The 22,703-nt window shown below is 32.7% G+C and overlaps 1 protein-coding gene across 6 annotated transcripts; it reads right to left on the bottom strand.

Moving 5' to 3' along the window:
- Positions 1-209: 209 nt before the first annotated feature.
- Positions 210-14,756, bottom strand: LOC115977000 (protein argonaute PNH1-like). 6 transcript variants are annotated; one of them, XM_031098618.1, is made up of 25 exons: positions 14,412-14,756; positions 14,019-14,132; positions 13,339-13,461; positions 7,116-7,444; positions 6,817-7,025; positions 6,526-6,672; positions 6,281-6,414; positions 6,058-6,167; positions 5,079-5,185; positions 4,839-4,977; positions 4,643-4,759; positions 4,210-4,317; positions 4,050-4,121; positions 3,819-3,941; positions 3,501-3,660; positions 3,073-3,194; positions 2,796-2,933; positions 2,571-2,713; positions 1,824-1,886; positions 1,664-1,727; positions 1,453-1,588; positions 1,150-1,223; positions 873-967; positions 756-787; positions 210-522 (listed from the first exon to the last, which is right to left on the bottom strand). In XM_031098618.1, the coding sequence occupies exons 4-25, from the start codon at positions 7,431-7,433 to the stop codon at positions 353-355; spliced, it is 2,781 nt and encodes a 926-aa protein (XP_030954478.1). In that variant the 5' UTR covers positions 7,434-7,444; positions 13,339-13,461; positions 14,019-14,132; positions 14,412-14,756; the 3' UTR covers positions 210-352. The 6 variants fall into 6 exon arrangements, with proteins under 6 accessions (XP_030954478.1, XP_030954479.1, XP_030954482.1 ...); XM_031098619.1 differs by having other exon boundaries at positions 13,339-13,456; XM_031098622.1 differs by lacking the exon at positions 14,019-14,132 and having other exon boundaries at positions 7,116-7,459.
- Between the last annotated feature and the right edge of the window lie 7,947 nt (positions 14,757-22,703).

The raw sequence follows: 22,703 nt of genomic DNA, 5'->3' as shown, positions 1-22,703 counted from the left end.
CGTTTTGGGGTTAAAATGAGCAACTGTAAAAAAGTTATCAAGAATTGTTGTTGTGAAACAACATTCTGGTTTTAAAAATGCGCTTTTAGGCTCCTAAATCACCTAGGCAATCAGACCCTTAAATCCTAACAGATAAACACACACATGCGTGCGTGCACACACACGTCCTGTTACCTTTACATCATCATCCATATATAAAACGCTAACGCTATCAAAACCTTGTTAAACGTGTTGTCAAAATTTTCAAATTTTAATTCAAGGCACAATCTCTCTACATTATAAACACAAGGTACAGCATGTACAACTCCTTCCTATGCTTCAATTAGGTTCTTGCCCCTGCTACTTCCTCCCTCTAGCAGTAAAACATCACATTCTTCACCTTCTCTTTCAAAGCTGGAAGAGGACGGACACATGAACCATTAGTGGCCCGTGTGCAACGCGTTTTGGCATTCTCATGCACATCAGGTTCCATGTAGAATCGAGCTCTGTAAGCTGCCAGGTGAGCATAATATGCAGGAGGCACTGCATTTAGAAGAAATGATGTTTATTAAGTTGCCATTACATGCCGTACGGTGTGATAAATTTGTATCTTGCCAGTTGAATGGTGATAAAATCATGCAAACAAGGACATAGGACAATCTAAACAAAGAATTGTTGGTGTAAGTTTCTTTGAAAATTTGATGTATTACTTTCACAGGCAGGTAGGTGGCAATATGTGCATGTCAGTGTATTCTAAACAATGAGTAGAAATTTACCTACAGAAACAGATCGAGTGCATCGAGCATACCTGCAACCAAATCATTAACGAGGTTAATTCACTATAAGTAAAAAAGCTTATGTAGAAGAAGCAACAAGGGAAAAAAATAACTTACGTATAACACAGGTTGTTGGTCAGTGATTGAATTTCATCTGCAGTAAAATTGTTCTCATCCCAGAGAACATGATAATGAGCTGGTCGACTGGTTCCCTGTCAAATGCCATGTGCAATATAACTTAAAGTTCGAATATGTTTCAGCTTCTTATATAATAGGCTTTTACATGGAGTTGATCTTGCATGCTCAACTCTGTCTGAGGTTTATTGCAACTCTTTAACTAACTTAAGGTCCAATTCTCAAATTATGAAGTATTTAGTATGTTTCAACACCATACCTGGATTCCTGCATGACTACATAAATAAAAGTCGAACTCAGTAGGATGACAAATCTTTGAATCCACCACAGTACCTACATTTGAAATTCAAATCAATAACATATCAGTTTATGAGTTCAGAATGGTAGCTGCATGACTTGTGGAGAGAGCTAGCTAACTCTTTTGCAGAATCTGGTCAGACCCCTTGGCTCAAAGCATGTGATCACTCAATTACCTCATGTGTAACTTTCATAGGCCAAGCATAAAATCATAAGTGGGAGAGTAGGCTAGCTCTTCCAGGTGATTTGAAACAAAGAGTATTACCAGGTAAGATATTTCCACTCTTGTCAGTGCTACTTCTGTCATTGTGATTGTTTGCGAGGAGCCTGGTGTGGTGCCTCTTTTGAACCACAATAAATGTTACTGGGGGTTGGTAACTAGGTTCCAATGATGCACAAGCCTAGACATGATAGGAATGTAAGAATAGGAAGAGCATCAAGTTAATAAAAAACAAGGATGCTAGATCTTCACCAACCTTACGAATGGCATCAAGTTCATATAGTAAGACCTGGTAGAATTGTCCTTCACTAACACCATCCCTACAGATATTATAAAAAGCATACTTTAGCTATTTCTTGGACCTAACTGCAGATTGAAACAATTTCTTTATCTAAATAGTTATTAAATTAGAGTACCTGTAAAATATTATTCTCAATGGTTTTTGTCCAGTAGCCTTCTTAAATGAAAGTAAAAGCTCTCTGCAGTAACTCAAATTAGTCAACTTCAATTAAAAAAAGAAACCTTCATTTTATCTTCTAATAAAAACTACGGAAGCAATTAGAAGGTATGACTCCATGTATGCATCACCAAGTAAGCCTCAAACACCCAATGAATGCACTTTCTACTACAATAAAACCTTATCTATGAAGTTTTTGAAATCGAGGTCAGCCAAAAAAATCCAGTTGTCTTAAAAATTAAACCAGGTCAATAATTAAAGGAATCAAATAAAATATAAAAGATATAATTCTCTATATCACACATGAATATCCTAGATTAGAAAAAAGTAACAACTTGGTCAACTGCTGGTTTCTTAACAGCTAGGCAAATCATATTTCTCAATTTGATAGTCATTATAACTGCAAAATGAATTTTTTAAGGCCAATTTAAATAGCTCTAGCATAAATGGCATCAAGGTCTTCCCACCCCAAAACTGGTCTTGTTGTTCCATCCCTTTACAAATGCTGTCTTGTAGATGGAGTTGCTTGCCTAGTCCATCTTCTAGAAAATTTAGTAATTTCCTTGAGATTGGGGATGGGTTTGAGTGTTGGGATAGTCTTTTATGCTGTAATTTTTTTTTTAATAACTATAAAGCACTAAACCAAGATGTGAACATAAGAACACCCAAGTCATGCACAGTTTTGAAGGAGTCCTTAAATACGTACCTGATCATGCCTCCAGTAACCATACCCCGTTGAGGATCTTTCCAGGTTTTGAACAAATCTTGGATAAGTTCTTCTCGATGAGGCTGTGCACATACCAAACCGGCATACTTTGTAACTTCTGGCCAATCTTGGGAGGCTACAACCTGTATTACAATAATCAGCATGCTCAAACTTGGGGCCATCCAAAACTTTCTAGTAGAGGTATTAAGGTTTTCAAATGCTTACAGCAGCTATAGATGGACAAGAATCATCTCCGGTTTCTGGATGAGTAACATCAGCTCCAAAAATTATCGTTGGAATGTCACTGACCAAAGGAATCCTCCAACTTAATGCATCTAAAAGCACGGTATTTCTTCCTCCCATCTAAAAAATTGAGAAAGACTTTTTTTAGATAAAGAAATCACTAATCTGACTTCAGCAAGTCAAATGAATACAATATTAACCATAGTAAGCTCTGTTTTTGGGTAGTAGAACCCTGAAAGATCATTCAATTATGACACACCTTGACATTGATTTTAAGTGACACATTTGCCAGATACTGTCTGCTAGAGTTGAAGACATATTTTGTAAGGCAGCACTGAGAAATCAACCCCAGCTCTGTTTCGCAAATTCGTTTTAGATCACCTGAAAGTGGAGCATGCAGCCCTTAGTGAGTACGAATTCCACATAAATCTCACAAAGTTATGGATAATAGACTTAGAAATTTCTGAGCATCTTTACATGAAAACTTAAAAGTTGGAAGACTTTGTGCAAAAATCATGTTGGAGGCATTTAAATTCCTAAGTATGAGAAACAATATACATATTTTTCATTCTACATTACTTGATCGGTAAAGCTTATAGAGACCATATATATGGATTGTCTTAGTCTAAGTTGATATTGTAAAGTGAGCCCCAAATAGCCAGCTAGTAGCAAAAGTTAACTACATACCATATAAAGAGCCATTGTTGTCTGGAAGAATGGCAATAAGCAACTCCAACTCTTTTCCTTCTAGCTTGCTTGCAGCAGCATAATACACATATTTTAAGGCCTTCTTTACCTGATCTGATCTGGCTGAATATATTGGAATTACAGGGTCCCGGTTAAATTCCTGAGAGTAAGGTCAACAAAAACATATTATAAACGCAAGAAATAACTAGGAATGTTGGAAACAGTGTTATAGTTATTTGGTTAGAATGATGGTTTCACAAAGTCACTGATTTCTACTTAAAATTTGCCGCTACCCAGAACTGAAACAGGAAAGTTTACCATGCCAGAAATTTGGCACATCTGAACCAACTGTTGACAGAAACTACAAGCAGTGCTCTGTTGGACGGTTTTTGAGAAGTTGATGCAAGCCCAATGTCTGACGGTGCTTCCATTTATTACTTTCTGCATTAAAACGAACCTTCTGTCAGATATAGTTAGTCTCTGACTTTAACACTTACAAATCAGTTTGCTGTTAAATTTTTAAGTTTCTCAAGTTATACATTGACTAACCTTGTTCATCATATTCCACTGACCAACTTGAGGCAAGTATTCTTTTTCCTTTCCAGAATCATGATACTTAAGCTATTAAGAAAAGAAAAGGGATACAATAAACAACTTGTTGGTATTATGAGGCTTAACGTCTGAAGTAGTAAAGTGGCTTTGAACTTACCCATGGAGCTGGAAGAACCCGAGCCTCAACAGATGCAAGCTTGTTGTCTATACTGATGCCGAATTCCTTTGCATAGGGATCTTTCTCATAGTCATTTTGATGAACTGTCTGCAAAGACATTGGAGAAATGTCAGATCTTTGGTGTACCGTTCATCTTCATGTTGTCATTATTATTTGCATTGACCAATAATTTGTCTTTTGCTGACAGATATTGAGGGTAACTCTTTGGAACAAGCAAGTGTTGCATTTGATTATATGAAAAAAAAGGCAAGTGTTGCAGTATGGTAGAAAATTGGAACATTGTACAAGCAAAAAACTATGGATTTTCCTTTAGTAGCACTCAAGCAATCTCAGCATTTACAATTTATTTAGATATATGTTCCTTAGTTTATCAACAAAGTCGCTAGAAGCTCAAGGAATTAATGATGTAGACCTGTAAAATGTCCATTTCTTGTTCATGGGGTCTTTGGCATGAAACTTTTAGCAGAGAAGTTATCTGCTTCTCATTCAGCCCTTTAGTGTATCTCTGTCCGCCAACTATCTTGCAAGCCTGTAGAAAGATTCATATGAACTGGCTAAAGAGAATAGACTGCTACATACAAAGGTTGCAAATATTGAGCAGAGCCTACCTCCAATGGCAAATAGTTCACCTTCTTTTGATTTCCCACTTGAAGACAAGGTAGATGAGAATATTGAATGGTATATCCATACACCTCTTGAAAGTACTCAACAACTGATTTCATGTTCTTTTGCTCATCTACTGGGAAACTGTTTAAGGGGAAAAAGAAGATAATCATTCCAAAAGAGTACAATAAGAAAACACAAAACAACTAGCAAGAGGAAAGAACAATGATGGTGAATCTAAATACATTAGCTCCCTTGTAGGCTGTGATGTCAACCCTGAAATGCGGTATTTCCTTCGAACATTTCCTCTATGCGTAACTTCTACTTTGACACCTCTAAGGGCTTTCTTAACCTGAAATCATTGATACAAAAGTAACTTGGTTAGACATTATTTAAAGATTGCCTCTCAACTTTATCTGCAAAAATAATGGATTGATAAACTGGACTAGATGTGCAGAAATTATTGATCCTAAGAGCGGAAAAGATATGTAGACACTTGAACGTTCTAATGGTGAATTAAACAACTTCAAAGTCAATCTTGGTTGATTTTGTTGGAGAAAGCAAATGCCTACAAGTAGTAAGGCTAAATTGAAATAAGATACATCAAATGTAAACCATGCAAAGACAGCTGCTGCATTGCCATAGCAATAACTGTTCAACAAGCAAAATGATTTCACAAATTATTCAATCTAAGCTTAACACAGCTCTAGGACTAGGACGGAGAGCTAAACTTGAAAAGTTCATAATAATGCAAAAATTACTCTAAATGATAAATTATACAAGATGTTAGAATAGTAGCTATCCCATTTTGAGTTAGAATCTAGCATTACTATGTCCATTCGCTAATTAGGTAATGCTTTCACCAAAATGTTCTATCTAAACCCATTAGCAGTGTTTTGATGAGGTAAAAGATTGACAGCTATCATAGAACAGAGTTAAGCAGCCAGACGGATCAGGAACCAGAATGTTACATGCAGCACTTACTCCTGCTTTGAACGTAACATTTGAAAGTTTTAAGCCTATGATTGGGTTAGAACTTTCAATTGCTACACAAATTATCAGATTCTCAACCTACCAGTGTCTAGTATGATTTCAAAGCATATCATAAAACCAATACAGGAGTTTTTAGTTGGCTATAGACAAAATGTGTATATAAAAATTCTGGACAGAATTGCACATGTGAAGAGCATGACCACTTCGTTTCCACACCAAAGGGTACAATACCTTAACACGATCAGCATCTGATAATGGCCTTGAATACACATCTTTATCTAAAATCTGAGCAACAAAATCAATGACAGGGAGTGGTTCAATGAACGCAGTCGATGACATGTCTGAATCATAAGCAACAAGGGAAAAAAATGCAGAACGTTAACTTTTGGGGACAAGTTACTGTGTAAAATTTCAATAAAAACAAAACAACCTAAAGGATTAGAAGAATACCCACCAATATTCAGGGACAGTCCCATCTGAATAGGCCTAATACTCTGGTAGAATCCTCGCCATGATTCTAAGCCACCACCCAATTGCTGTGGTTTCTTAATATCAGGAGAATAGAGAAACCTTCCAACTGATACATACCTACGACACCCACAAACAAGTAATTGGAAATCCAATATCAGTAACCTTAATTGAAAATAAAACAAGAACATAAAGCTAAAGAAATAGAACAACTGCAAATCTGCAATGCACCTTTGGGCTGCTAGTTGCCTTAAGACAATATCAATAATGGTAAGTGCTTTGTGAGGGGTATCAACTGGCTTCCCAGCAAGAAGCTCACGTAATTGTTGCATACTAGCTAAAGTTATAAAACTTATCGTCACTTTAAATTCTCGTTCCCTGATATGATTAACCAAAGCTTGATCAAATCTCCCACAAACTTAAATAAATAAATAAAATCTAAGAATAGACCATAAATTCAAGCAAGATATCATTCAATGAAGAGCACAATCTTAATACAAACAAATATGATTGACAAATAACCTTCTATTGCATGCCCCCTCCTCATCATCACTCAATATTATGATGAAGTTTTTTGTAGTAAAAGGCAGAAATCCAGCTGTGTATAAGTTTCTTGCTCCATCATAGACAGGGAGCCTCATCCCCAGGTCTGACTCTCTATGAAGTTTCACCAACTGGGTCATGATAACTTTGTTCAATTTATGAGAAGTAACCTCAGGGTCAATCTTAACCTGCACACAGAAACATAGCCCCAAAATTTGAATGTGAGTTTCAATAACTTTCCATAGTTCAGCTTACTCTTGAATCTAAGAAACACTTACACTATAGTGACATATATCCGAGTCTGGTATGTTTGCAATGAAGTGATTGGCTTTAACTAAACACTTTGTCCCCAGTTGGCCATAGCCAGGTCTACGATGGAACATAAGGCTTTTGCATGAAGCAGGGGACCCCACATCAGTATCCAGCTTCTCTACTTGGAATTTCTCCACTTTTGGTCCCTTACCTCTTCTCCCTCCCGTTCTCCTTGCTATAATCTTCTTTGTATCTTTCATGAAGTCTTCATTCTTCTCTTTCATTGAGTTCAGTAGAGGTTCCCTGGATATCACAGGGTTCTCCTTAGGGTCTTTCATTAGCATGTGAGCCACTTCTGTACAAAGACAACCTTCAATTAACAAAACATACACACAAACTGGATTCTTAAAGAGTACCAAAAAACCGAGAGATGTGACAAATTGAAAGCGTCAAGAACTAGATAAACTCTGAAATGTAATGGAGTAACAATTTGCACGTTTTCACTAGAAACTTTGAGCGTTAGGATTGTTTTAAAAGTGAAGAGTAAAGACTAAAGAAAATGCTACAGGATAGACAAGGAGTATTTAAAGTAACGGCTGCAACAAACTGAAAAGCAGCCAATTTTTTAAAATAAAAACTAAAAAGAACAAGATTAGCATAAAATCTTGACAGTGTTTTTCTTGTCCAAGTTCTGCATATTCTCTGATAAAGATGGACAAAGAGACGTGCATACATGCAAAAGTAAAAGTCCACGCCCCAAAGATTCAAATTGTCCAATCACAATAATATATAGAAGGGAAAAAAAAAAAAAAAAAATCCTATGGTCATCTCCAACCTAAGAAAAAAATAAGAGAGGTTTTCTGATTTTGTCTCAAGTAGCTGGCCACAACTCCATGCTTCACAGTTTACTGTGTATGTGTTGAAGGTTAACAGGATGAGTAATGCTACATGCATAAAAGATTCCGAAACAGTGTCAAACAGTAGCGTTGACAAACTGTTACTGATTTTTATCTCGACTCATCACTATCCGCTGGGTGTGAATTTTTTTTTTTATATTGTATCTGTAGACTTTTTTTTTCTAACATGCATGACAGACCCATTTGGGTTGTGGTCCCGTGGGAAGAGCTGGATTTTTCCGAGTGTTTGTAGAGGACAAGTTGTAAGATACCAAATAAATTCCTTTTCAGCGAACATAAAGGAGCTTTAACTCATCCCAAAGCTGAGCTACAGTGACAAAACAGAGAAGTACTAGAACAAATAGGGAAAGCAGGGCCCCAAAGGACACGAGTAACACCACAATGCGTAGATGATCAAGCAGCGTTTCAGTCTGTTTAGTTGTTTTCCTTGTTCTCTATTGAACTGGCACGGTGCATGAACTTTGTCTAGTGGCTTCAGATGTCAGTTTGTACCAAATTGTGCATACTGGTGACCTTTATCAGGGAAAAACACATGGCTTTTACAAGAGTTGTATGACGGTATTAACTATCATCCGTAAGATTATTAGAAGACATGAAGAATAATCATGTGTCTTGTCCCATTCAGTGGCCCTACTTCCGTTTTTGAAAGTTCAACTCTACTGCTCCGCAAATTTATCGAAAAAAGTATTAATTGGAAAAAATAAAATAAAAAATGAATAAGACATTAAGAGTAAAAGATGTTCAAATAAATCCAAAAAAAAAGAAAGAAGTGAACAAAAATGAAGTAATGGTATGGCCAAGAGTTCGCACCACCACGTGGACGTTCATTATTTAAATTCTTCGTCACTCAATTATCGATTTATGTTTTTTTCTTAATACACTATACATAACTTTGGAATATTTATAGAGAAATGATATACCTATAATATTTCTATAACATTTTTACAACAAATCCTAAATGACAAGTTGTTACTAGTTGTTATTGTTGGGGCAAAAAAGTAATCTTAGCGTTAGTTTGAAATTTGAACTGATAACAATTAACCACCTGTGATTTGTTGTAAAAATGTTGTAGACGTAGCATCTCTCATATTTATATACGAGTGTGTGGTTAGTTAAGTAGTGAAAACCTATATTAAATAATAATGACAAGAGATTCTTTTCTTGACAATAGATTCTTTTCTTGACAATACAAGAGTGAGTACTAACTAGTTCATTAATCAATATATATAAAATTAAAGACTTCATGTGGGAAAGCAAGTGATTTTACCAAGTGACACATTTTGTGTAAAAAAATATTGACTTTTTGTTTCATTTGGTTCAATATTTCAAGACTTTTCTAATTAAAAAATAAATATTCTTTGTATCTTAATGTTTCAATATTTTTCATTCCTCACACATACACACAAATTTATTTTGCATTTTAATTCACCATTTTCACCTCTTACACTTCTATCCCTTTATATATACCTACACATTGCCCTTCATGCCATCTCATGTCAAATACACATAGTCCAAAAACAATGTCATTTATCCTTAATTTTTTGACGACACCCACCTAGCTCTAACATTGTTGTTTTATCTAATTTTAACTCGTATGAGTTAGCTACAACCAAGGAATGAGAGCTTGTATTTTATATTGAGTGATAACAGCAATTACGATTTTGATGTTAAAGTTAGATGTTGTGGATTTGTGGTTTTTGTAAATTATGTCATTGATTGTGAATGTTTGGGATGTGTATTTTGTTTTAGAGTTATGAAGAAAGAGAAAGACACATTCTAGATAAATTTTTATTCTATAATATTCCTCCAAAGTTTTTTTTATTTTTTTATTTTATTTCTCATCACTTCAATTGAATAATTATAATAGATATGTGTGTGCAATTTATAATTGTTACTTTTATGATGAACTCATTACCAATAAAGCTCTATAACAATTATACTATAATATATACATATATATATACAGCATTCTCTAAAACCATTTTACATAAAACTTTACAACATTATCCATGCATCGCATGGATAACTTACTAGTATAATATAATTTGATTTAGACCTATTTTGTTTTCTCTATATTATATTAACTATCTCCCCAATATTGGCATTTAAAAAAGATGAGAAATAAATTATTAAAAAATGTTATATACTTGTATATCCCTAATAATTTAAAAAATTAACTCACCGATGACAAGTTTTGGTCATAGGCTAAGCCCCCCTAAAACTCTTCTAGAAGACCTTAAGGCATAATTAGACAAGCGCAATACCCATTAAATCAATTACATCTCGTCTCTTTCCTCAATAAAATAAAATAACATCCCGTCTCAAATTTTAGGAATTAATTCCAAAACACTTTCTGTTTATATCTTAAAAAAGGACTGAGATCCGTTGCAATTATCCCTCTCTTCTCTCACAAAAATTTTTACCACACCCACTTTTAACTTTAACTTTCTAACTATTTTTTACTTTATTTATTCAATGGTTGAGATTGAAAGTTGATTTTTTCAACTCTCAATCTCAACCATCCAATGCTATTGTATCAGATGCAATACTCTATTTGATCTCAATCCCTTAAAAAACAAAAATAAAAATAAAAACCTAAACCTTTCCGTTTATCTTGTCACGAGACTTGTTTAAAAACCTTAATTTTTACATAAATTCCAAGAGAGGGGGATTTGAGATGCACAAAATTATTAATAAAGGTACGTATTTTAGTAGTTTAAAATTTAAAGCCTTAAGAATAAAGTTTAGTTCTAACCCAGTTTAGAAGAATCTCTTTTAAACAAGTCACATGATGCAATATAAAAGTTATATGTCTAAAACTATATATGAGTTATCATACAATGAGCTAGAAGAAGATAGTTTCAAATTGAATTAGTGCTAGACTTTTTCCAATGTATAATTGGCTCAGATTGGAGTACTCAAGGTGTAAACAGCAATACTTACCAACCATGAATAGTAAGTTTGTATATATACAAACTACTATTCATGGTTGCTAAATATAAAAGTACAAAAAAAAAATGGAAGAGTAAGATGGAAGAGAAGAGAGAGAATTAGTTGATAGGATAGTTTATATTATTTTAATGAGATGTATGTAAAAATAAAAACTTAAATATTGTGTGAATTATAAAATAGATTGTTGGAATAAATAAAGTAACTGCTTTATGGTAAAGTAGATATTTTTTTACAGACTAGAGGTGAGTGCTTACTACTGAAGTTTGGGTAATCCAACAAAGTCGGGTTTGATAATAATTTTAAAAAAAAAAAAAACACTAAAATCCAACTATTCTACATAAAGAATATACTCGTCAGTATCTTCTTTCTTTTGTTGTTCTACACCTTTGAAGTGTTTGGTCAGAAGTGTAGGTTTTTTTTTTTTTTTAAATTTTTGTGATAAACTCTTTAACCATGGTTAACCTACATTATATGTGATGGAATGCGTCGCCAGATACGACACGTAGGTTTTAAAATGCAAATAAATTAGCCAGGTCAAAATGGCAATGTAGTCAGATAACAGATTCGTCTGCATACTGTATACCCAGTACAATTCTGTCCTGAAGGCACCCTTTCTGATTTAACACTTAAGACTTAATGCATTGACTAAAATAAAGGGTAACAGGGTAAGAATTTCAAAGCACTGCAGGGCTCATATTATCATCCTCTACAGGTTAATTAAGGAAACAATTTTTGTCATAACCCTTAAATAGTAGCTAGTAGATAAAAGTAATTGGTCATGTAAAAGTTATTATTATCCATCATCATCGATAGTTGACCATTTCATCATGTTGTGAAAAATAAATAAATAAATAAAAATTGTAACTGTAGAAGAGATAAAATTGATTGCATCAAAAAAAGTTTTTTTTTTTTTTTTCCCCCTATAAACCACATCCATTTCATCACTTTCTCAACCAAAAAAAAGAAAAAATCCATTTCATTACTATCAAGTGATAATATAGTGCTATTTGTGTCATGTAACAACTTCCGTAGTTAATCTTATTCTTCCTAAATATATGTTTATAGCATTTTTTTTTTTTATATATTCAAATTTTCCTTTCTTGTATTCTATTCTATACTTTGCCAATAATGATATATTATGTGTGCTATTTTTTTTTAATTTTTGGTTATATTATAAGAAAAATAAAAAGAATATTAATAAGTTGTGATTGGTAGAATATAAAGTAAAAACAAAAAGTGGAATATAGTCACGAAGGATTTGTATTCTAGTATAAGTTTGGGGAGCATTAATGTGTAATTTTTTTTTTTTAGGAAAATATATGATTGTATTTAATTTTAAGAAAAAGGACAAAAAAAAGTGTCATCGAAATTTTTTTTCAATCTATATATAATTATAAATGCCGGCTACTATTTTTTTTAAAATAAAATTTTCTAAAATTCTATTTGAAATTAGTGAGTTACATATGAAATGCTATAAAAATTACCAGGTTTTTTTTTTAATATGTAGCCCTGAAATATGATGATTGGTTTTCTTTTTTGCTTTTTAAATAAGAAAAAAACGATAATAATTTTATTTAAATATGATATATGGGAGGTTTTTTAAAAAAAAAAAAAAAAAAAAATCAAATATGACAATTGGTTTCCTTAAACTTCAACTTAAGTGGAAACGATTTCGAAAAATAAAAAACTTAATTGAAACCCTATACCTATTTAAATTTAGAGAGAAAAACCATTTTTCTCTAAATATGTCTAAAGAAATTTCCTCCAACTCATTACTTGAAGAAAAACAACAATAGCTCTGTCTGGTAACATGCATCTATGTCCAACAACAATAGTTAAAAAATGAGAGAGAGAAAATCTTTTAGAAGTGCAGTTAATTTATGTTTAAAGTGGTAGAAAAATTGTAAGGGAAAATCTTTTGATTTAAAATAAGAGAGAGATTCAAATTTTAGGAAATTTTTTTAAGAAATAGAGTTATTGAAAAGTACTCTGTCACTTCCAAGTATTTGCACGGGATGAGACACCACTATCAAGAAGTATGACCTCAACCTCTAACAATGTCCATTTCCTCTCGTCTCTCTCTAACAGCCATCACGTGTGATGGTCATGTATGTAACAGAGAATAATAGTATCAATATAGTCCATACTCACAATTCTCAAAGAAAGACAAAGAAGATTTATGGTTCAAACCAAACCCCAACAAACCGAGAACCATGGCAATCATGAGACAAAGACCTAGGAAGAGAAAAAATTGTGTGTAGTTTGTTTGTGAACGACTGAACGTGTTTTGTGTATGTGAGAGAGAGAGAGGAAATTAAATGCACAAAAAGAAAGATGTCTGAGAAACGCCGACTACAGTTATGTGCATAAAGTCACATACCTTTTTCTTTACGCTATGTATTGTTGCTGCAAAACTCTATCTGCTCTAGCTGTGTTCGGCCATTAATGCCCTCTATCTGCTTCCCCAAGACTTAAATCTCCGCCTCACTCTAACTTGCCTACTCTGCACACAACAGCGGGAATATATTAAACAAAAAGGCAAAGATATATGCGCACGAACTTCGGCTACTGAACATTTCATAGGCCAAATCTTAGACTGTGTCACAGCTAAAAGAGTCAGAAAACTAGAGGATATGAATTATATATGAACTTAAAACGGTATGACATATTAATGTTGACAAGTCTTAGAGATCTGATCTGCTAGTATGAGTAGGGTGTTTTTTTTGGTATATTTAGCTGACAAAGATTTAGAAAATACCAAAAAGATAATGTACGAGATTTATGCAGAAGATCTGAAAGATCTATTGGTAATTAAGACAAAACTGTTTCTACCTTTTCAGTAAAAAAAAACGACAAAACTGGTAGACGTTGAATTTTAAAGCACAACATTTTCATTCCCCCAAAAAAAAAAAAAATTACAAATGTAATTCAGAATGGAAACAAAACAGTGGTACTGTGGAACAAGATTTGATTTTGGAAAACAGAAAACATATATGTTTTAAGAGATACTAATAAAGGTAAAGCTCCAGTAAAAAATGCCTTCAAAGCTCCAAAACGGACCTTAAAGTTTTCAACTTGTGCATGGAAATTTCCTGAATAAAGTGTCTGAAGGAGTGAACCTTGAAAATCTTAATTTGAAGCATCATTGAACAAATGTATACACAAGGAAGCAACCTGTGAAGGAATAAAGAATGTTGGTAGTCGGGAATTTTTGGGAAATGTTACCTTCTAAGGCTAAAATAATCAAAACCCACTTTCTGTTTATCCAGAAACAAACTCAGCCTTTGAGAAAGGTACTTTAAACGAAAGAGTGTGAGAGATAGCTTTAAGATGAAAGGCGTGCATTTGAAAAAACAACGTAGCTTTTGTTTTTGCAAAGAATGAATTGTAAAAAAGAGAGAGAAGTTGGAATATATTGAATTAAGAAATCAATAAAGGTGTGAGATTCCATACTCTGAGAGAGAGAGAGAGAGAGAGATTGAGTAGTGGTGGTGGTGGTGGGTGGTCGCGATGTTGTGGCACGTATCTGTGTCTCTGTGCAAAGCATTCAGTGCATTTCTAGCTAGCTGGTTTCCTTTTTCCTTCTTTTTCTTTCTTTTTTGTAGACCAAGATCTATCACATATATATGATAAGAAAGATATAGTTGAATAATTGAGTGGAGGAAGAGAGTATGTGTCAGGCTCTTGACGAAAATTTGGCCGTGAATTGGGATTCTGAGGAAGAATTCCGGCAAGTGAGGCCAGGTGATAGGTGTAAAGCAAATGTGAAGCTGTGCACTCTAGCTTTTATAGAAAAAAATAGAAAGGGGGAGACGAGCGCTGCCTCCGAGACTGTAGTCTTAGACCACGGTTTTTGTCACACTTCTTTTAAAGATTATCTTATATGACTCATTGTGATTTGTTATTTGTTACTTAAGGTCTATTACTTTTTTCTACTATTATGCCAAATTAGAGTTAAAATAAAGTTGTAATACAAAAAGTTATAGTCCTAGAGTTTCTTAGGGTAAGTTTGGTTCAGCTTTTTGAAAAAGTGCATAATGAAAAAGTGGAGTTTCAAAAAGCTGAGTGTTTGGTAAAAACTGTTAAAAAGTGCATAATGAAAAAGCTGAGTGTTTGGCTAGCACTTATAAAAGTGGCTTTTTGAGGGGTAAATGACCAAAAAGGACAATGTATATATAAGGGAATTTATTTCATACCTTTTTTTTTTTTTTTTTTTTTTTTTTTTTTTTATGTGAGTTTGTTTCATACTTAAATCAATTGCTTCATTGTACTATTAAAATTATTTTTTTCTCTTTCTAAAAAAATTATTTTTTCTCACAAGTGTTAGCTAATAATAACCTACTACTTAATATTTATTGTGAAAATATTGTGATAATATTTCCTTCTTTTTCATTTTTTTTCTCCTCCACTCACTTACCGCATTTTCTTCTTTTTTTTCTTTTTTTTTCCCTCTTTTTTTCTAGTCCACACACGTACCCACTCTTTTCCTTTATTTCCTTCTTTCCTTTCTTTTTCCATATCACTTCTCCAAGTTCCAGAACGTCCCAGAGAGCTCTCCTTCTTCCTCTTTTTTTTTTTTTTTTTTTCTTAGCTCTTCATCTGCATGATTCTTCCTCTTTTTTTTTTTTTTAGCTCTTCGTCTGCATGATTCTTCCTCTTTTTTCTTTTTCCTTAGCTCTTCGTCTGCATGATTCTCATCAAACGAAGATAGAGGGGAAATCCAAAAGGGAGGAATGGGTCAGATCGGTGCTTGATCTCTGCCTTCACCGCTGCCTGTCTTCCTCTCCACCGTTGCTTGATCTCTTCCTCACTGCCAACGACATGCGGCGAAAATGGGTCAGCTCGGTTTTTTTTTTTTTGGTTATGATTTCATTATTGGGTTCCTTTGTAAAATTGTGTAAAATTGGTTTGATTTTGTTGATTTTGTGTTTGGATTATCAAATGTTGAAATGGGTTGTGGTGATAGACCGGTGATTGTTGGGTGGTGCTCTGTTTGTATTTGGTTGATACTTTCTTGACCGGTGTTGGTCTGTAACAGAGGAGCGAAGAAGAGAAAAGGGCAAAGTTTATTGGTGATGGGTATTTCGGTATTTTCAATATTGCAACGGTAATAATACAAAACGCGCAGAGCGCGTTTTCATTTATGGACCCCTGAGGGTCCATAAGCCATTCCGCGTTTTCTCTCAGTTTTTTCTAAAAGTTCAAAACGCAACTTTTTTATAAAAGTTACGTTTTGAGCTTACCAAACGCAAAACTGAGTTGAGCTTTTTTGAAAAAGCGCTTTTTGGACTTCAAATGCTGAACCAAACGGGCACTTATTCATACATAAACTACTTTTTTATTTTTTTGAAAATTAAAAAGGTAACAACGAAAAATAGAGTGACTTCTCTACTTAAACTTAGTGAAGATTTGGATAGCGTCTGCGTCCCGCGTTTCATTTTTTTTTTTTTTTTTTTAAGAAGTGCATTTTAGTTTTTTCAGTGAGTCCCGTGTACTGTTTACGAGACCTACAAATTTCTTTTTTCAACAAAACTTTCATTAAAAATGGGTTTTATGGTACTATTCACACATTTAAAAATTATTTTACTACAGTATTTTCAGTTTTCAACAAAATAAATAGTATCCAAACACACCCTTAATTAGTGTATCATTCTATCATTCTTTACCAATTATAACTTATAACTAGGTTTGTAAGTTGGGGATTTATAGAACCATGGTTGTACCCTACCACAACCATACCCCCACAAGGCAGGGCACCAGTGGGCAAGAAGTTGGGGATGTGGGGGGTTTTTTCTCAGAAACATCTCATTTTAGGATTCAACATTGGGATCTCTACCTCTAAACCACATGGGGTTTGCAAGCTGGGGAATGGATAGAACCATGGCTATACAAATGCTTATCATTTCAAGGTTTGATCTTAGGACCCCTACCTCTAAACCACATGTGAGTAGGTTCCTCGCCTACTAGACCACGACTTTTTAGTGGTCTTATATGGAGTACACGTCTTGATTTTATGACAGGCATGAATTTGACATATATATATATATATATATATATATCAAAAAAAATTGGAAAATGGTAATAATGCAATGGGAGTACTTTGAGCTTATTCTTTTATGAAACGGGGATCATTTTAAGGCTTTAAGCCACCATTTTATTGTATAATAGGATAAAAAAAAGCATTCATATTTTCCGGGAAATTATTGTGTATTCTCGGATTACCATAAATATATACTCCTTCTTCTCACATGAATGATGGGTCTCACTAATTAAATTCATGGTGGAATCTACTATTCATGGAAAAGAGAAAAATGCACATTTATGATACTCCGAAAATACCTAGTTAATAATTTTTCCATATATACTGGTCTCAGCATAATTTTAGCTAAATTAATCTTAAAAAAAACTTCATTTTTGCTATTTTAACAAACAGCCATATACATCAACTTCAATATTTATTTCTCTATTTTATTTAAGTACTATGTTTTCTCTCTCCGACAACAACCAATAATATTTTTTTTTTATTAATTTCTCATCCACCCAACACCACCTTCTCTGCTTCTCCTTCATAGAGCAAACCCACAGCATTCTTTCTCATCAAATAATAAAGCAAACAGACATCGCAGACCAATGGAGATCTTAAAATACACAGGAAAACCCAACTTAAAAATTAAAAAAAAAAAAAAAAAAAAAAAAAAAAACCAATAGAAGTGAAAGTGAAATCCAGAACAAAATTAAACATGCATAATTATATTCCAGAACAAACCCAGATTTCTCGATCATTAAAAAAAATAAAAAATAAAAGGCAAACTCAAATCTGCCCTGGTCATTGTTGCTCCTAAGTGCAGCTAATAGCCACCATGCACCCCATCGAAAATTGCAGGCTGCCCATCTAAGGCTTTGTCAATCAATTACAGCCACACTTCAGCAGCACCACCAAACCCACCAATCAGCGGCCACCATAGAAAACCATCCACCACCGTCAATGAACAAGTCGTCTCGAACCTAGTCCACCGATCCATGCATGAGAGAGAACAAATATAAAATAAATAATAAAAAAAATCCTATTTGGTTTGGCAATGAACAATCCTCGTTAATTGAGGCGAAATACCTTCAAACGCTAGATTTTGATGCTATTCTGGCGAGACTGATGTGGAGATTTTTGGACTGTTTAGCCAAAATTTTCTCTGTTTTTTGCCTTTAGCGAGGCCATACTGCGAATGCTCTAACAATTTTATTTATTTATTATTTTTAACGGTAAAGAGAATCTAAACCTAAGTTCTATTTTAATGGAGAACTAGACAATGTTAGTGAAGTATATCTTATTGTGATTTAATTCATTTGGTAATACTTTTTTTTTTCATTACTTATATTCTCCTTGAGGACTTAAAAAATAAAAATAAAAGGAGAAGAGGTTGAAATTCAAATTACACTCTTTGAATTTGGATGAGTTACTATTTTTTTCTGTGAAGTTTTAGTTTCTATCATTTTAGTCCTGAAAATTTAACATCCCTATCAAATTGATCAATTTATCCATTGTGTTGATAAAATTCGACGCTATTTACATATGTGATATCAGATATGACTAGTTTATTATATTTAACCGCCATACGACAATAGACGAAAAAGATTAATTTGATAGAAATGTTAAATTTTAAGGACCAAGATGATAAAAATAAATTTTAGAAATTAATGAAATTGACAAGGGCCACACACCCTAAGTGCGATAATCACTTGTCAAGTATAAGTGTTTGTGGGGTGTTTGGGGGGGGGGGTAAGGGTCGGGGTTCAAGTCTCCAGGAGAAAGGTTCACATATATATACACTTAAATTAGGCTAAAGTAGAAATTCTATCTTGTATCAAAAAAAAAAAAAAAACTTAAAAGGTATAATTAAGATTTTGGAAAAATAAAAATATGTCAAGCATGCTTTTGACCTATATTGGGTGTAACCAAGGAGGCCAAGACCCCATAATTTTTTTTAGAAAAAAGAAAATGAAAAGAAAAGAGGTAAGTGCTTTGGCTTCTGACTTCCAAATCCAAATTTAATTGTAACATAACTATAAATAGAATATTTTAAAATATATAATTTTTATAAGAAATTATAAGGTTCCATATATCTTTGAAATGAACTAATTTCTCTCTCTATGTTTGGGAATGAGAAAATACCCTTAATTTGTTACTTTCAAAATTTTCAAAGAAATTATTAGTTAGTACACCACAAAGAAGAGAAAAATTTGATGATTGCATTTTTATTTTCTTGAATTGCATTTGTAATCATTGAAATTTCATTGGATTTAATAGAAAAAATAACAGATTAGAGGTATTTGCTTATTTTCCAAATATAATGGGGAAAATTGGTTGGTTTCAAAAATAAATTGGAGAATCATGAACTACTCCAAATATAGAGGGGGGAATGTATTTTTTTTCCCCTTATTTATTTAAAGAGTAATGTTACAGACACAAATTATTTTATAATATTTTTACAAATTGTTGATGTAACTTTAGCACTTTTCAAATAGTTATTAGTAAGTAAAAATATGATGTTAGTGGTGGACTAAAATTAGAATTAGTAAGAATTTACCACATCAATGATTTGTAAGAATGTTGTAAATTAGTTTGTAAGTGTAGCATTACACTTATTTAAATAGACATATTCTCATTAGTGATAAGTTGTACTGTACATACTTAAACAATTTGATCATTAATAAAATTATAATGAACATAAAATTATCTTAATAATTATTTCAAAAAATAAAGAGAAAACTAAAAAGAAAAAAAAATATTCCTCACACCTCATAATATCAAATATTTTTTCAATCTTAAGCGAATTTTGTTGAAGCTTAATAGGTATATTTTATATAGCACGTATTAGGTTACAAAATACTTATTAGAAAATTAAATTGTGTTTAAATTGATTATTAGAGTTCTATTTTATACTATTATACATAGTGTGAATGTAGTAAATACAAAGAAAATGTATACTTAATCATAAGAATTTTTATTCCGAGCTCAGCTGCCACTACAGTATAATCATGTTTTTGGGTTTTGTAATATAATTTATTGATATACTATGGCCAGATCCCTTGTGATAAAAATCATAGTTTGCCACTAAATTCGTATAAACAGTCTTATTTGTTAAGTATTCACACGGGAGAAAGTTGAACGTAATTATAAAAAATAAAAAAAAAAGGAGGAGAAATTAGTATGAAAAAAATTTAGCTAAAAAATTGGTTGTAGAATTAAGTTATAATCTTACTCATTAAAATAAACATTATTGTATATTTTAAAAATCTAATAATTGAATTGCATATTCTTTACGCTCTTAATATACAAGTAAATTTTGTGTCAATCGGATATTATTTACTATATGATCTATAAGTTTATATTTTATGCATAATTTTAAACTATAAAAGCTTGCAATTTAAACAATTTATTGCAAGTATAGAAAAAATAAGAAGAAGATGTAATCTAATAGTGGATTTGTCAAAATTCATCTCTAATAAAAATATATTGAATAAGATTGTAACCTAAAGTTACAACCAATTTTATAGCTAAACTTTGTCCAATTAGTATTGCCAATAGTCTCATAGGAAAAAGGTTAAGACGTATTCATGACCCAAAAAGAGGAGAAATTATACAGTTTTCATGGTGGACCACATCATTTATTCACCATTCCATTAAAAGACTTCAATCTATTTAAAATTGCTAAGTTAGTTTATGATAAAAAAAAAAAAAATTAAATAGAAAATGGCTTCCTTGTTAAACTGATACTCATCAATTTTAAACAAGCTTGAGTCTTTTAGTAAAATAGTGAACAAGTAACGTAATCCACTATAAGAAATGATGCAGGACACAATATCGGGTATAAATTTTATCATTTGTTAATTTTTGAATTTTATGTCAATTTCGGAATTTTAGAATAAATTATTTTATTTCCTTGATTTTGATGATTTTAAGGGTTTGTTAGTCAAAATAAAGTCCTATTCTGGTACGGTATCAAGTGGAATATGTTTAGTGATACTTTTAATTGAAAATAAGTTTTATGAGGCCTTTAAATTTGTCTCCTAGAATGTAAATGAAAATTCAATTCATAATTTGATCAATAATATTTACAAAGAGGTTTTCTCAATTTATTTTCAGGTGAATTCAAGACTTTATATTTTGTAAATTCACGAGAGCCCCCTATGGATTGAAGGCTTTGCATTTAGCTAGAGCAACATCTAACTTTTTCACACTTCTCATTTCACATCAATTCTCTTTCAATAAATTTTAGGTTTTTATTATTTTTTATGGATTTCAAAGTTCTTCCTTGTAGATTCAATAAGCCCCTTTTGGTTTTAAGGGTTTACATCTAGCTAGAACAAGTGAACAAGATATAGCTCCTATTATGCTTTTGTGACAAGATAGACAAGACTCTTATGTGAAGAGGACATTATTGGGTATACATGTGTGAGTGAAAGTCATTAATGAAAAAAAAAAAAAAAAAACAGTTAAAGAAGTTGAAAAAATCAATATAACATAATTAAGCCTAAAACTATAGATTTTACGTTTTTTAGGTTGAGTGATATATACATACATACATATAAATATATATAAATTTATTTATTTATTTATTTATTGTAGGGTTGACGGACCCAATAGTGTATATTGGGCCGAGGGCCTAGTCCGAGGACAAGTAAGCGTTATTATGAAAGTCGGTGTTCATAAATAAAGAAGGGGATCTGGCCATGATGATCAGGGAGAGTGGTCCGAAGATGAATGTCTCCTCAGCTAAGCAAAGCCGAGGATCGATGGTGTGGTTTTCCGTCCGGGGCAACGTTCAAGGAGGTTTTGTTGATAAGGACGAACACCCCTAGAAACACAGGACAGAGAGAAGCCATATAATATCTAAAAGAAAGCTGCTACTACCACATCGAATATTCTGTAATTAACTCTCGGACCGCATTAATGAAGAAGTGATACCTGAACAGTATTTTTCAGCCTTACAGCTACTTCCCAAAGATTTCAAGAAGGTGCTGATCAGACAAAGATCAACACCAACAATCTACTCTACACGTGGAGGATAGAAATGAAAGGAGGAGAATAGTATAAAATAGGAAGAAGACCCTGAGAAAAGAGGGCAGAGAATTGAGAGAGAAAAATTGTAGTAATAAGAACTGTACTTATAATCAACTTCAAGAATTATATACAATAACTGATCTCCTTGGACTGTGCCAAGGACGATTTTTTTTAAATAAAATCAATTTATTTTTACTTTGTTGTCATTTAGATTTACTATAATTGCTATCCAACTCATTAAAGCTCAGTTTTCCAATTCACTCTTTACAAATTCATTGTATTTGGCTCTTTAGGCCTAAATCCTTTTAACTTTTAGGTCTAGGATTCAAATTGTGCCCCTACATATATATATATATATATATATATATACACATATAATCTCAGCGAAGTGTTATTTTTTCAACTATCTTCATATGTTTATATTTCTTTCGTTATGTTTGCAGATGTATCATATATATGTCAAGGTTTTGTGTTCATTATGTTCAGCCCCTTACATCATTTTTATAGTGAAATCTAAACATCCTTGAAAGAAGAAAGTATTATGTGTAAATGACATCCTCAATGGTCTGTAAGGGAATGTGCCAGGAGGGTCTAGCAGCCCATGTTTTCAAAAGATGTGTTTTTATAACAATGCTTTAGATAAATATGCTTATGCTTATATTTCAAAGGAATTATGCATATTTTAT

Source organism: Quercus lobata, chromosome 2 (assembly GCF_001633185.2).
Source record: "Quercus lobata isolate SW786 chromosome 2, ValleyOak3.0 Primary Assembly, whole genome shotgun sequence".
Taxonomy (NCBI): Eukaryota; Viridiplantae; Streptophyta; class Magnoliopsida; order Fagales; family Fagaceae; genus Quercus; species Quercus lobata.
Note: the sequence above shows the minus strand (reverse complement) of the source record. Positions and strands in the feature narration are given on the sequence as shown.